Genomic DNA, 17,042 nt, shown 5'->3' on the forward strand with positions numbered 1-17,042 from the left:
TCTTCTTGCTCATCTCATGCAAATTCAAATTGGCTTTCTTATATTTGGTTCTGATCAGATGTTTGATCTTGCTGTAATTCTGTTGGTGAAGTCTCCTGCGAACAGCATATTGTGAGAGCATCACCCCAGCTTTCTGGAGGTTGCTGGTGATTTTACTGACAGTTATTTTAGAGTTTTTTTTCATAGCCCTTGTCATTTGTTTATCATCAACTGCTGTTGATTTTCTCAGCTGACCTGGGGTGCGTTTCCCGAACAACGATTAACTTGCTGCTGAACTACCATAGTACAATGCATCGTTGAACAAATCAACTAGCCACGACTGTTTCTAGAAACCGTATTGTCGTTCAGCCACGTTGGGGAATGATGTCCTTTTGAGATTGAATTAATGCTAGATTTTTTTGCAATAAATTACAGACATGGCATCAGAGGACTAATTCTCATTTTCCTCATTTATTTTGCTTTATTTCCAGATTCAATCATAGGCTTGTTCTGACGTACTAGAGCACGTACGCACATGCGCACTCTTCAAAAACAGTGCTTTAAATCTCTTGACAAACTAAAATATGTAAATGACATTTGTATATATTCGAAATAAAAGATATACGTTGTACTTAATGTCAGCTTTAACAATTTATTAAGTCCACATGCCATAAAAACAAGAAACTATGCTTCTAACCACAGTTCGAGAGCTGTCGTTCCAACCACACAAGTTTGCGATGCAGTTTGCGAATGTTCGTTTGAACTATGGTTTCGGGAAACACCAAATCATTGAACTATGTAAGTAACGACGGAACTTGCGATGTTAGTTGGCTAACGATGCTTTTGGGAAACGCACCCCTGGTCGTTGTCGGTTGCTGAAGCTTGCCAGTGGTATCTATGTTTTTCAGGACATTCGAAACTGGACATTCCAAGTCAATCTCCAGATTTAAATCCTATTGAACAAGGATTTCACCAGCTGAAGAGGAGACTAAAGGCAGAAACTCCCCAAAACAAGCAACCGTTGAAAATGGCTGCATTAAAGGCTTGGAAAAGCATTTCAAAGTGTGAAATCAAGAGTCTGGTGATGTCTAGGTCACAGACTCGCTCCTGTGATTGCTTGCAAGGGATTTACAATTAAATATTAGCTTTTACACTTTTACATTTGCTTTAAATTAAACCGTCCCAATACTTCTGCTTGCATTAGGCAGAGGGATGAAACTCTAAAAGCGCTGTACTTCTTAGTTGGTAAAACAGTTTGTGTTAAAACAGCCAGTAATAAAATGTGACATTCTGTGACTGAATGATTTTGAGATCCATCTTTTCACACTGAGGACAATTGAGGGACTCAAACACAACTAATAAAAAAGGTTCAAACATTCACTGATGCTCCAGAGGGAAACACGATGCATTAAGAGTCGGGGGGTGAAAACTTTTGAACAGGATGAAGATGTACCAGTTATTCTTATTTTGTTGAAATATCATTGTTTTTCATTTAGTACTGCCCTTCGGAAGCAACAGAAGATACTTACATGTTTCCCAGAAGGCAAATTAAGTACAATTTACCTTGATCTTCAAATTCAAAAAGTTTTCACCTCCCGACTCTTAATGCATCGTGTTTCCTTCTGGAGCATCAGTGAATGTTTGAACCTTTTTTATTAGTTGTGTTTGAGTCCCTCAGTTGTCCTCAGTGTGAAAAGATGGATCTCAAAATCATTCAGTCACTGCTGTAAAGGGTTCAAATATGCAAAAAATCCTCGAAAACTGAAGAATCTGCAGGACCTGGAGAATTTTTCTGAAGATCAGAGCTCAGTTTAACTGCTCAGATCAAACAAGGGACTCATGAACAACCATCACAAAACAAAAAAACATTCATAGATCATCCAGGTAACCACACACAGTATTAGGAATCAATGGTTCACAAACTTTTGAATGGGGTATTTTTAATAAATTTCAGCTATTTTTTTGTCTTATGGATTATATGTAAACATCTTTTATGTAAAATATCTTACTCGGGACAGTACTAAATGAAAAATAACATGCATTTTGTATGATCTCTTATTTTGTTAAAATTTTTCACATTTTCACAAATTCTGTAAGTGGTTCACATACTTTTTCTTGCAACTGTATATACACTATATTGCCAAAAGTATTGGGACACCCCTCCAAATCATTGAATTCAGGTGTTCCCAATCACTTCCATGGCCACAGGTGTATAAAATCAAGCACCTAGGCATGCAGACTGCTTCTACAAACATTTGTGAAAGAATGGGTCGCTCTCAGGAGCTCAGTGAATTCAAGCGTGGTACCGTGATAGGTTGCCACCTGTGCAATAAGTCCATTCGTGAAATTTCCTCACTACTAAATATTCAACTGTTAGTGGTATCATAACAAAGTGGAAGCAATTACGAACAACAGCAACTCAGCCACGAAGTGGTAGGCCACATAAAATCACAGAGCGGGGTCAGTGTATGCTGAGGCGCACAGTGTGCAGAAGTCGCCAACTTTCTGCAGAGTCAATAGCTACAGACCTCCAAACTTCATGTGGCCTTCAGATTAGCTCAAGAACAGTGCGTAGAGAGCTTCATGGAATGGGTTTCCATGGCCGAGCAGCTGCATCCAAGCCTTACATTACTAAGTGCAATGCAAAGCGTCGGATGCAGTGGTGTAAAGCACGCCGCCACTGGACTCTAGAGACGTGTTCTCTGGAGTGACGAATCAGGCTTCTGTCTGGCAATCCGATGGACGAGTCTGGGTTTGGCGGTTGTCAGGAGAATGGTACTTGCCTGACTGCAGTGTGCCAAGTGTAAAGTTTGGTGGAGGGGGGATTATGGTGTGGGGTTGTTTTTCAGGGGTTGGGCTTGGCCCCTTAGTTCCAGTGAAAGGAACTCTTAATGCTTCAGCATACCAAGACATTTTGGACAATTTCATGTTCCCAACTTTGTGGGAACAGTTTGGGGATGGCCCCTTCCTGTTCCAACATGACTGTGCACCAGTGCACAAAAAAGCAAGGTCCATAAAGACATGGATGAGCAACTTTGGTGTGGAGGAACTTGACTGGCCTGCACAGAGTCCTGACCTCAACCCGATAGAACACCTTTGGGATGAATTAGAGCGGAAACTGCGAGCCAGGCCTTCTCGCCAACATCAGTGCCTGACCTCACAAATGTGCTTCTAGAAGAATGGTCAAAATTTCCCATAAACACACTCCTAAACCTTGTGGAAAGCCTTCCCAGAAGAGCTGTTATAGCTGCAAAGGGTGGGCCAACTCCATATTAAACCCTACGGATTAAGAATGGGATGTCATTAAAGTTCATGTGCACGTAAAGGCAGGCGTTCCAAAACTTTTGGCAATATAGTGTATATAAAGAAATAAAAGAGAAAATGTAACTGGGAGCAATTCTATTACAAGGTAAATCAAGTCAAGGACAAGACGAAAAAAAAAAAAAATCCACCACTCACATGCATCTTTTTTATGATATAGTCTTTCAAGCCAAAGCTCAGCAGTTGAACACATACTGTTGAAGAAGTTAGAAACAAATATATTAACAAGTATGTTGTGCTTTACACTAATGAATTATTATTTCTGAAATGTGTGGCATCTTTAGCACAGTTAAAGTGAGAAATAACCTGCTGAAACTGACCAGAAAGAAAAAGCATGCAGCGAACAGTTTATGGATATGTGCTTTTTTCTTTTTGGATTTGAATGAGAGAGAGAGAGAGAGAGAGAGAGAGAGAGAGAGAGAGAGAGAGAGAGGTGGTGGGATTGTTCTTTCTATTCTTCAGTGCCCTTGAAGAATGAAAGGAGTGTGTGTGAAGGCATCAGTTTGTTTAGAAACAGTTTCCATGGAAACTAAAGATACTTTTTTATAGGCTAGATATTCAAGGTGCAACAGTTCAGAGTGTGCATGATTTCATTCCAAACTTCAGACCTCCCAGCCATGAAATGGATTATTCGGGCACTCACAGATACAAATTAAGTGTTACAATGACGACTCAAAAAAGTTGCCTGCAAGGAACTCAGAGATGCAATCCTACCCATTCTGCATGCTGTTGTATCAGAGCAAAATAATAAGAACTAACTTGAAGGGCCAATCATTAGAAAGCTACTGAGAATAACAGACAGGCTATCAACACTTTCTCTCACAGCTAACGGACAGTTTCCAAGAAGAACAATACATTTACTGGAGGTCCTTATGAATCTGTCAGGTTATCATAAACCAAGCGGCATGTTCAAAATGTAGTCTATTACTCATACGTATCCACAAATAGCCCGAGTAGAACAAATTTACAATGAAATATTCTGTCATCATTTACTCACCCCTCAAGTTGTTCCAAACCTGTATGAATTTCTTTCTTCCACTAAACACAAAAGAAGATATTTTGAAGAATATGGGTCAATGTGGTTTATCAACTGTTTGGTCACCCATATTCTGTCAAATATCTTCTTTTGTGTTCAGCAGAAGAAAGAAATTCATACAGGTTTGGAAAAACTTGAGGGTGAGTAAATAATGACAGAATTTTAATTTTTGGGTGAACTATCCCTTTAATTAATAACAATATCAATGATAAGTGTACTAGAAATTGAAGTGATTGTGTGTGAAATTACATTTTCCCTTTTCAGTGTCTCTTCAGTGCAAGATTTATTATTTATTTAAGAACATAGTATGCTGTTGATGTTCACATCTATAATGTACTGCTTCATATTGACTGTACAGGGATAATTTCCGCTTTGTTTCCAGTCTATATTCAGCTTCTAATTTGTTGTTGTTCATCGCCAACACAGTGACCATCAGTCCTTGCTAAAATGTGCAAACGTTCATCATGCACACGAGGCTAAAAAGGAACACAAACTTCAGGCTTTCCATTCCAGCCCATCTGAACACGGTGAAGAGCCTCTCCAAATACAGATGGCTCAGCTGATGGTGCCTAAGCTTGATCAAAGTCCGTGTCATGCTAGTACAGGCCTGAAGATTGAGCACTCTTAAACCGCCATTAGTGCTGATGGTGCAATATTGGAGGACAAATTTATGGTTGAGCTCCATTCTCTGTGGTTCTACATTTTACGATATGACCCAGCAATAAATAGCAACCTGCCTAAAACCAGTAAAAGTCAGTTTTAGGTCACTACTGGCATTAGACATTAATATTCATTTAACCACATAATTTCATTGAGGACTATTTGCAATTACTCTGGGATGTTAAGGCAAAATAATAAAAAGAAATAATAAATAAATAAGTTTTAATAAATAAAATAAAATAAACAACAATAAAATAAAGCTAAATAAAATAATAAAATGAAATAATATATACAATATATAATAAATAAAATAAAATAAACAGCAATAAAATAAAGAAAAATAAAAAATAAAATAAAATGATGATACAAAAAGAAAAAAAATGACAAAAGCACAGAAATACAAAAAATAAAAACAAGACAAAACAAAAAAGGAAACAAAATAAAATACGAAAACAAACAAACAAACAAAAAAAACAGAAAAATTAAAGAACCAAAAATAAAAAATAAAATAAAATGATGAAAAAATAAATAAAAATAAAACAAAGATAAACATATAAAACAATAAATAAAATAAAAATTAAACAAACAATAAAATAAAATGATTAAAAAATAAAAATAAAACAAAAACAAAAATATAAAATAATAAATAAAATTAAAATTAAACAAACAATAAAATAAAGCAAAATAACAAAATAAAAATTAAACACAAACAACGATAAAATAAAGCAACATAAAAATAAAATAAAATAAAATAAAATGATGAAATCAAGAAAAAAATGCAAACAAATAAAAAAATAAAAAACAAGATAAACCAAAAAATAAAATAAAAAATTAAACAAAATAAAATGACGAAAAAGAAAAATTAATGAAAAATACAGAAACAAAATAAAATAAAAACAACAAAATAAATAAAAACAATAGAATGAAACAAACAAACAAAAACAAAATAAAAACAAACCAAACTAAATAAAATAGGAGGGGAAAAAAAGCATTTAGCATCACTTATTGTCAGGGGTGGCTGTGGTAAGCGCACAACGCAGGAGATTCAGAGAAATAGGAAGAATTTTTAATCATGAATGCAGGGAGAAACTCAGGAGAACACAACCACGTTGAAACATATAAAATACCGGACAAAGAACTGAAATGAACTTAAGGCTTATATATAAAGCTTATATATATATAGAAGGCTTATATATACACAAGCGAGGATAATCAACAGAACAGAACAAGTGTTTAACTAATGAAACTATGGAAACTATGGAAACTAACAATAACAGGGAACTCAGGCAAACAGGAACTGAACCAAAACCCAACTAAAACACAAAGAAACTAAACATAACCCTAACACTTAATATAAAAAACACACTCTGAAAAAGAACATGTGACCAACATCTATTCTTGCCTGAACTAACTTATTCAGGTAGAAATTACATTTGTTTTTTCTGTAGTATTTACTTCACCACAGAATCCTTTTTATGAGTGTAGACATATCAGTTCCCTGGTGTATCAGGTGTATATGCAAGCATCACAACAATCATCTCGGTAGTACACTGTAAAAAATTAATGTGATTTTAACAGTGAAATATTGTAAAAACACTACGGAAAAAAATTGTAAATAGGTTAACAGTAAGTTCCAGTACTATATACAGGGAAAAACTGTAAAAGCTCTTACCAGACATTTTATGTAATTTTCACAGTAAAATGCTGTAAATTTTACAATTTGTAGAAGTAAAAAAGAACAGATTAATGTATAATTTACAGTCAAAAACTGTAAACTGATATTCCCACAATTCCCTGTGTGACACTCCACATTTGAAAGTATTTTGTTTAAAAAATCATGTTTCTTAATAGTTTTTGTTATCAGTTATGTACATTAGGGTTTTATGTTACATCTTCTGTTGTTTAATGAATGTTTATTGCATTATGTGAGTGTTGTGGGTTACCATGATGGTGTTTTGCGTTTGCGTGAATGACTCTTTGCACCCTCTTTACATTAGTATATACTTCAGCTCGTGGAAAAGCTATTTGTGATGAACTCTGATTCTTCATGTGGCTTTCTCTTTTACCACCTGCATTATTATGGTAGTTGTCAGTATATGTTAAAGGTACAAAACAGATTTTAGTAGTAGTGTGCATTGTTGAATTTACTTGTTTAAATTCAAATTTTCTTGTTTGTAAATTACAGTTTTATACTGTAAAACTGACAGTTTGTTCTGTAAATGTGTTTACAGTTTTTCTGTATTTTTTACAAAATTATTCTGGCAACCACAGCTGCCAAAATTATTTTGTAAAAACTACGGAATATTTTTTACAGTGTACTTGTGACTTCTAAAGGAATATCAATATCTTTTATCAATATCCTTTGGCACTTTATCTGATCTCTATGATTATCATCTTTATTCTAGATATTTTTAAGATAAACAAAGACCATTAACTGCATAATATCTACATTTTAAAAATAAATTCCAGAGAAATTTCCACTGTCCAGTAATTCTGATTTCCATAACAGCATGATTCAATAAATGAGCTTATTGGCTGATGCCGCAGGGTTAAAGGCGGTTTCAGTAACGACATGCCATGAAATGGCCCTGATCTCGGCAATCAGGAGCTGAATAGGAACTCCTGTTGTTAGTGAAAGGTTCACTGGAGAAGGAGAGCTTCCGGCTGCAAAATGTCAAATGGATTCAATCGCAGACTGATTGTAACAAAGCGGTATAAATGTGATCCAATATCCAAAGACAGTGCAGCCTATCTGTGTGATTGTGCAAATTTAGACTGTCCACAGAAATGATTCACAGAAAGTACTACTTTATGTTTAACAATATAGGCTACACGAGGACAGTACTTTATGAATCCGAATAGTGGCATAATGGCATTACAACGATTTGGCGAGACTGAAGCTTGTTGTCACACTTTGAAAACAATAAAATGCTACAATAAATCTTTCTGTAAAGGCCCGTTCACACCAAGAACGATAACTATATTAGAGTCCACACTAGCGGACGATATGGTTCTGTTTATTCAGAGTGCGTGCTTGTCTGTCACTTAATAAAGGCCTTCTGAAGCGAAGTGATGCGTTTTTGTAAGAAAAATATGATATCTAGCTAGCTAGCAAAAGGACAATCAAACATTTTATATTTATATGTTATAAAATCATGCCAGAAAAAAAAAAAAATACATACATCTATTTCATTTTAAGATATTTTAATCACAAATGAAATGGCTGTATTGGCCTTTGGACGGTTAAACCGAATGACCTTTTGACACTTCAAAATCTTTAAAATACCTTTATATGTAGTAAAATATAATTAAAACCTTTTGGATTCAATAAAAGAGATCTAGTTATACATACTTTGAATGTCATATCATTATTTTTTTATTATTATTAAGGCTTTAACAAAAAAATGACCCGTCACGTCTTTGACCCATTCCATATTTATAACTTTATAAACTAGAATCATTGGCTTCTGTACATGAGTCGATTCCGGCGGAAGAGTGAACTTTGACCTGACACATGATGCATTGATGAATGCGGAAGTCTAAAATGAGAATTTTTAAAGAGAAATGTTGGAGGAACCTGAGTTTGTTGTCCAGCCCTATTTGTTTGAGCCACGAGAGGCGTCTACTTTCACCTAAGCTTATGCTACTCTAGTCTCAGCCTCAGACGTCACGCCCACGGACCGCTGGCTGAACCTCTGATGCATATGGCACACTTAACTGGAAACACTTCAGGATTTTCAAATTTTCGAAGTCATCATCTGGTTGGTTGAATTCTACAGGATGTCCGGGAGACGTGTGTGTCACGTTCTTTAATGGCCCACCTGGAAACAAATGCCGTGATGCCAAACCCCCTCATGGAAGAAGAACGCCGTCGTGTTTACAACAGTGACAATGAGCGCTTACCAGGATCAACTAAACGCTGGATTTTCAAAAGTATGTGAAGTTCGCGGCTCCATTGTTGCAGTCAACTTTCACAACGTTCTTAAATGAATAATTTATTAGATGCACGGCAGTGTGTTATTATAGGGACATCGACTTTACATTTCACACCCCTAAACATGACATGGAACAAAACTAATTGTGACTGGTTGCATTACGTGTCAGTCAAATGTCCTCTTGGGTGTTTCTTGGCCAATGAAAGCTGCGGTAGAGTCCAGACCTTCTGCCATCAGTCTGAAGATCTGGCTACGCAAGACTAGGGTGCGTTCACACTTGCCATGTTTGGTTCGATTAAAACGAACCCTGGTGCGATTGCTCTGTTAGTGCGGTTCATTTGAGCATGTGTGAACGCTGCTATCTGAACCCTGGTGTGCACCAAACAAGCGGACCGAGACCGCTGAAAAGATGGGTCTCGGTCCGCTTCCAAACGAACTCTGGTGCGGTTCGAATGATATATGAACGCAACACGGACCAAAGACATGTAAACGAACCAAAAAGAAGATGAGACCCTAAAAAGGACAGAATCCTCACGCATATCGGTTTTCTCGTATCATAGTCGTGAGTTTGCCCATTACAGGCATCAGACGCGCGTCTCCACGCAGCAGATCGTTTGTGTGTGTGGCGGAGGAATTCCCGCCGCTGTTTTGACTCCTTTACACATTTTATAAACTCTTCACGAGGTCCCAGCTGGCCAAAATACCATCATATGCAGGCTATGCACACACAACAAGTGCATTTACCTCAGCACACAGCATTATTTTGGATGTTTGGTAAGTTCCGTCTCAAAATACGTAATAAAATCAAACCAATCAAGTTGCGAATGTATCCCTATGCCTTTAGGTTCGGTATCTTTTGGTTCGGTGATAAAACTGCCAGTCTGAATGCTAATCGGACCAGGACTAAATGTTTTTTTTTTTTTCTTTTTTGGTCCGGACCAAATGAACCAAACGAACCGAACTACAAGTGTGAACGCCTACATCCTACGTCATATGCCCAAACTCGGTTCTCTCGTGAACACGTGGACGGATGTTACTGAAAACTAGTGATTATAGTCTATAAAATTATAAATATGGATATTTTTCTCAGAAAAATGCATCCCTTCGCTTCAGAAGGCCTTTATTAACCCCCTGGAGCCATATTGATTACTTTTATGATGGACGGATGTGCTTTTTTGGGCTTCAAAATCTCGGTTACTATTCATTCCCATTACAAAGCTTGGAAAAGCCAGAATATTTTTTAATTTAACTCTGATTGTGTTTGACTGAAAGAAGAAAGTCATATATAGCTAGGAACGCTTGCGGGTGACTAAATTATGGGATAGTTTTCAATTTTGGGTGAACTAACCCTTTAAATGCTATCTGAGTTGCTCCTGTTTTAACTGTAACCATAGGAACAGGCAATCTCTGACCCATGTCAACAAGAGCGCAGACCCGTTCAATATGGCTAATCGATAATATTCCACCTGTATTACAAAGCCATGTCTTCGACTGACAGCCTCAGAGTGAGCGGCTCGGTAAGCCACCGCTTCAGGTTTGCAGCTGTAAGCAGGCGTTCGAGATTGTTGTTGAAACATACAGAAACCGTTTCACATAAAGTCTGAGTCAATTAGAAGTTTTGTCCTTTCTAGAAAATGTTAAGACCATGATCAGTGCATTTAATGTCACTAAAAGAGGCCGTTTATAAAAATAGCCCTTTAAAACGCTACATGCAGCTTGAAAAGTACTTCACAAAAGCCATCGGAGAAGAGTTCTCGAAGTGACATGCCTCCGAGAGCCATTGATTATGGCAAAAGGACGTCTGAGTCGCACATTACTTAAAGCAGCCACTCAGTGTGGGAAGTGTCATACAAGCATTGGCACGCCATACAGCATTGCTGAGATGTGGAATCGTAGACGTTGAGTCAATTCATTCTTGACACAAAAGGCTGCATCTGAATAGGACGGAGGTGTGAAAGAAAAAACAAGTTTCCCAATAAGGTTGAATCAAACATCTGATAATGCCACTAACAACCTTGTTTCACAAGGCTTTGGGGAGCCTAAGATGACCCTATTAGAATTCAAATGACCCTCGACACGTCCCGCATGAGTTGATAACAACATGTGCTGTGGATCTCTCAGATAGTGTGGTGGTAATAGGCTTTGAAGGTTATCTCTATCTGGACATCCACAAAGCACATGGAGTACTGGGCTATTTGCTAACCGATAGTGCTACAGCTACAGCTTGTTTTCCATTTAGAAAGAGAGATGAGAAAGAGAGAGAGAGAGCGGGCGACTGAACACAAATTACCCAGTGGCTGCATCTGCTCTCGTGTGATGCTCTGACCAGTCGTGTGTGGTTCTAGGAGGTTATTTTAAAAATGGGATGCACAAGGAATGCTGCAAATTGGCAAATGGGTTTGTGTTTGTAAGTGACACTGGTGTGATAACCTGATCATAAATGGTGTAAAAAGGCCTGCTGTGACATGAAATGAAATACATGAATCTGATTGTAAATATTCGAGAAGCTGGTAACATGAGGAATCTAAATTTGATGTGATGTTTTGGGCCATTCACACAGAATGTGTTTCAAAATGGAAAAAGCAGGGCAGTGGAATAGAAAAAAGACGCGTTTTTAAAAGTTGAACTTCTTTAACTCGAGCGCAGTGTTTTTAGCACACATTAGCTATGTTTCTATCCAAAAATGCCAATTTAACATAAAATTTGAACATCATGTACAGTTAAATATTTGCAAATCAAGTACCTTTTCCATCCCATGTGTTCAAGAGAACAAATTCTTCATTTCTAGTGGAAATTGGCACAAATATCTGTAATAAAAATGGACCTTGCTGCTTTTCCACCTGTATGACTTTTTAAAAAAGTCAAACAGAAAAACATTTTCAGCTGGTTAAACTTAGAAATTGAAAGTTCACCTGCTGCCTTAGAAATGTGAGTTAACTCAACTTGAAGATAACCTTTGTTTCAACTCAAAAATAGTCAAGACAGCGCATTACTTTAAGTTAAAATTTAAACTTAAAATAATGCATTGTCTTGACTATTTGTGAGTTGAAACAAAGGTTATCTTCAAGTTGAGTTAACTTATGTTTAGTTAACTCACATTTTTAAGGTAGCAGGTGAACTTTCATTTCTAAGTTTAACCAGCTGAAAATGTTTTACAGGTCAATGGGGTCCCAAAGACATTTTTCAAAAAGGGTTCTATGTAGGGATTGTTGATTGGATTTTGAGATGTAGGCAAAATGGAGGAAGATGATAGAGAGTTTATGTTGCTTATGTAGCTTTTCTTAAAAAATAAGGAAAAAATACATAATCCCTTTGAAAATGACTTGTGTAAAGCGGTCGTGTTTGTAGCTTTTTATGTCCATAAAACCAAGTATAAAAACATGAAACCATATTTCAAGATCAGAGGTTCATGTGTTGTTACAAGAAACTTTAGATTCTGTTTATGGAGACATATTTGTCATTTCAAAAGAGCAAAGCTGTTCTAAAGGTTAAAGGGTTAGTTCACCCAAAAATGAAATTTCTGTCATTTATTACTCACCCTCATGTTGTTCCACATCCATAAGACCTTCGTTCATCTTTGGAACACAAATTAAGTTATTTTTGATGAAATCTGAGAGTTTTTTTTATTTTTTATCCCCTATAGAAAGCAACATAATTACCACATTCAAGGTCCAGAAAAGTACTAAAGACATAGTCCACGTGACTACATTGGTTCAACCTTAATGTTATGAAGCAACAAGAATACTTCTGTGTACAAAAACAAAACAAAAATCACGACTTTATTCAACAATTTCGGCTTCTTCGTCAGCATCACACGCATGCGTCGTGCTGCTCACGTGAACAGCTTAGGCCAATACTGAGCCCGCGTTCGGACGCAAACACGGAAGCTCTGCGCTGTCTATACAGCGTAAACTGCGTAAGAGACTGACAGAAGAGAGATGAAATTGTTGAATAAAGTCGTTATTTTTGTTTTGTTTTTGCTCACAAAAAGTATTCTCGTCACTTCATAACATTAAAGGGTTAGTTCACCCAAAAATGAAAATAATGTAATTTATTACTCACCCTCATGCTGTTCCACACCTGTAAGACCTTCGTTAATATTCGGAACACAAATTAAGATATTTTTGTTGAAATCCGATAGCTCTGTGACGCCTGCATAGCCAGCAATGACATTTCCTCTCTCAAGATCCATTAATGTACTAAAAACATATTTATATCAGTTCATGTGAGTACAGTGGTTCAATATTAATATTATAAAGCGACGAGAATATTTTTGGCAAGCCAAAAAAAACAAAATAACGACTTATGTAGTGATGGCTGATTTCAAAACACTGCGTCAGGAAGCTTCGGAGCGTAATGAATCAGCGTGTCAAATCAGCGGTTCAGAGCGCCAAAGTCACGTGATTTCAGCAGTTTGGTGGTTTGACACACGATCCGAATCATGATTCGACAGGCTGATTCATAACGCTCCGAAGCTTCATGAAGCAGTGTTTTGAAATCGGCCATCACTAAATAAGTCTTTTTTTTTTTTTTTGGTGCACCAAAAATATTCTCGTCACTTTATAATATTAATATTGAACCACTGTACTCACATGAACTGATTTAAATATGTTTTTAGTACATTAATGGATCTTGAGAGAGCAAATGTCATTGCTGGCTATGTAGGCCTCACTGAGCCATCGGATTTAAACAAAAATATCTTAATTTGCGTTCCGAAGATGAACGAAGGTCTTACGGGTGTGGAACGACATGAGGGTGAGTAATTAATGACAGAATTTTCATTTTTGGGTGAACTAACCCTTTAAGGTTGAACCACTGCAGTTACGTTGACCATTTTAGCAATGTCTTTACTACTTTTATGGACCTTGAATGTGGTAATTTCATTGCTTTCTATGGGGGATAAAAAAAATAAATAAAAATATCTTAATTTGTGTTCCGAAGATGAACGAAGGTCTTACGGGTGTGGAACGGCATGAGATTCGAGACGACAATATACCCTTGGAGTAAAATCTTAGATCTTAAAATAAATAAGTAATTCACAATTTTTTGGACCTTTTCACAAGCAAAACGTTATGAAACACAGAAAATAAAATTATGACCTAAATGTGGTTGTATTGCATATTACACTAAAGGAATTATATGATCCAGGGACTTATATTGAAGGATTACCATATAAATCTGATATTTGAGCGAGACTGCAACATCGCAGAGAATTAAGTGCAAATAACTTCAGATCATTTTCCCCTCTGTTCTGACAAACAAATCTGAGAGACAACCAGACATATTTTGATTCTATCTATCTGTCTGTCTGTCTTTAGTGAAACTAAAAGCCTTACAACTCAACCACAGGCTGATGCTTCAAATTTTGTATGAAACAAACTAAATAAATAAAAATGCTTAATTCAACAGATGCATTTGTCGTGGTAGACTCTTTATTGGAATGCATACTCATTGTTTTACATTTAAGACATAAATAACATTTCATAATACTCTGAACTGTTCCGATCACTTAATGTGATTTTACTTAAGGACGCACAACTTTACACAACAACAAAGCACAACAAAGAAGAGCTCAATTATAAATTTATGGTTTAATACATCAACTCGTTTTTTGTTTAACCTGTTCATTATATATATATAGCACAGATTTACATTCACACCAAGAACACGGGATCAGACGCTCTGGCTCACACACAAGCACATGGACAGTTCAGCTTCGGGCAGCTACAGCTGGAGTCGACTGCTCGCTGGACTGCAACTGCTTCCCCAGGTACTCCCTGAAAGAAAACACCAAAGAATGATTATGCCAATTTATCTTTTTGAACAGCTATGAAGTGCAACTTTTTGTATTTCTGGATATTCCTTTATGTGAGTAAAATAACAGGTTTTTGAGCCGGTGCTTTAAGCTCAGTGAGAAAAAAAAGAAAAAAAAGAAAAAGAAACTGTCAGGCACACTGAAAGAGGTGATAAAAAAAGATTTTTCCGAACAGCTCCTCCACAGCCGATTCTCCAATCTAACTATATTCAATTCAACCTGTCTTCTTGAATAATCTTCATGAGGTTCGATTCCTTCCTCTTTGATTACTGAAAATGTCATTTTACCAAGGCGAGTTAATTCTGAATGACACCTGTGGTTTCTCAACTGTTGGGAAATGCTATCTGTCATTTAAATCCTTTCAAAGTGCCCACCATCTTGATGTCGAGCCAAAGCCGTCAAACCTTGTTAACAGTTTCACCTAAACAGTGACCTTTTTTTAAGAGGTTTGCTTTTCTTCAGGCCTAAGGTGCTTCAGATAAGACTGCACAGCTTATAGGAGGAGCATACAACTCACAAAGGACACACAATAGGTCCCATCTGAATATGCATTCTTGTCAGAATACACAGTATATCCAAGAAACCAATACCCATATGACCTACTGCATCCGCTGAGATACACAATCTGTGAACGGTCAAAAAGTTTATCTGGTCGAGTACACGTTCTGATCAGATGCAACTATGCGAATCGGATCTTCTTTTCCTTTCTTGACAAGTTGTCTAAATTAGCACACACCTGGCATTCATTAATTGTCATTTCTGGCAGCTCGTCCAACAGCTACTGGGTTCGACTTGCCAGACTTCAGCACATCAGCTGATATTTGCATGGAAACAAAGCAGATAAGCGCCAAGCTATTGTACATCAGAAGGAGAGAATCACAGAGGGCTGATTCATTAGGCATCCAGCAAAAAGAGATAAAACAGCAGAAAATATGAGAATTAATAACAGCTTGACTTCCAATTTGTGTATTAATTGAGCTAATACGTTCACGGCTAGCTTGCAAAACAGGATGGCATTAAGGTTTTGTTATGTAGATGGAGTATTAAGTAACTGTAGAGAAGGGTTTTCATGAGGGAGCTGCAGGGGTTTGAGTTGATATAAAGAGAATGATTAATTCTTTCCAAATAGAGCTGTTAAAGTCATCTGGTGAATTTTTATTTTTTTTTTTCATATCACAATATTTATATATACCAGAAAAACAAAATATTTTTCCAATATCGTGCAACCCTAGTTCGACAGCACAAGTGTGTAAATAAATAATAAACAACAACGGAGTGTCTTTAAAAACCCTCTTTTGTGCAGAACTACTTCCTTCCACCACAGATTCAAATCTCAAGTTATATCTCATGTTTAACCACTATCTACATAAGAGCCAGCGCCAAGATGAAGCTGTTCTCAGCGGATAAATGAGCACTAAACGGCCGCTGACAGCCTGGAGCTCACATCTCCAAATATGCCTAAACAAATTTTCTAATAGGCGCTAGACCTATGTTTATATATAAATTGCATATTTGAGGTCTAAACAACTACATTCTCGCCTAAAAAAACTCTTAAAGGGTTAGTTCACCCAAAAATGAAAATTCTGTCATTAATTACTCACCCTCTTGTTGTTCCACACCCATAAGACCTTCGTTTATCTTCGGAACACAAATTAAGATATTTTTCATGAAATCCGATGGCTCAGTGAGGCCTGCATTGTGACTACAGTGGTTCAACCTTAATGTTATGAAGCGATGAGAATACTTTTTGTGTGCCAAAAAAACAAAACAATGACTTTATTCAACAATATCTAGTGATGGGAGATTTCAAAACACTGCTTCACTGCTTCATTCGAATCAGTGGTTCGGAGCGTGTATCAAACTGCCAAAGTCACGCCCCCCAGAGGTGAACCATTAAAATTTTGAAACACTTATGACGTAATGAAACTTTGTTTACTGAAATCATGTGACTTTGGCAGTTTGATACGCACTCAAACTGGTTGAACCACTGTAGTCACATGAACTGTTTTAAATACGCCTTTAGTAGCTTTCTGGGCATTTGAAAGTGTTAATTGTCTTGCTGGCGATGCAGGCCTCACTGAGATGAATGAAGGTCTTACGGGTGTGGAACGACATGAGGGTGAGTAATTAATGACAGATTTTTCATTTTTGGGTGAACTAACCCTTTAAAACTTATTCCATGACACAATAACAGTAGTATTTGTAAAATTATAGTGGGTTTGCCTCGCCGGCATTGACGCTCAATGTGAGAAATGCTGCCAGTATAGATCCGGTGGAAACAAGTGGAGTGATACAA

At 36.8% G+C, this 17,042-nt stretch overlaps 1 protein-coding gene across 2 annotated transcripts in view; it reads right to left on the bottom strand.

Moving 5' to 3' along the window:
- Positions 1 to 14,341: 14,341 nt before the first annotated feature.
- atp6v1h (ATPase H+ transporting V1 subunit H) overlaps positions 14,342 to 17,042 on the bottom strand; it is a 45,730-nt gene continuing 43,029 nt past the window's right edge. For both annotated transcript variants that reach the window (XM_051917998.1, XM_051917993.1), the window contains one exon: positions 14,342 to 14,708. In XM_051917998.1, the coding sequence (XP_051773958.1) occupies positions 14,642 to 14,708 (67 nt within the window). In that variant the 3' untranslated portion in view covers positions 14,342 to 14,641. The remainder of the gene's footprint in view (positions 14,709 to 17,042) is intronic.

Source organism: Ctenopharyngodon idella, chromosome 2, assembly GCF_019924925.1.
Source record: "Ctenopharyngodon idella isolate HZGC_01 chromosome 2, HZGC01, whole genome shotgun sequence".
NCBI classification, from domain to species: Eukaryota; Metazoa; Chordata; class Actinopteri; order Cypriniformes; family Xenocyprididae; genus Ctenopharyngodon; species Ctenopharyngodon idella.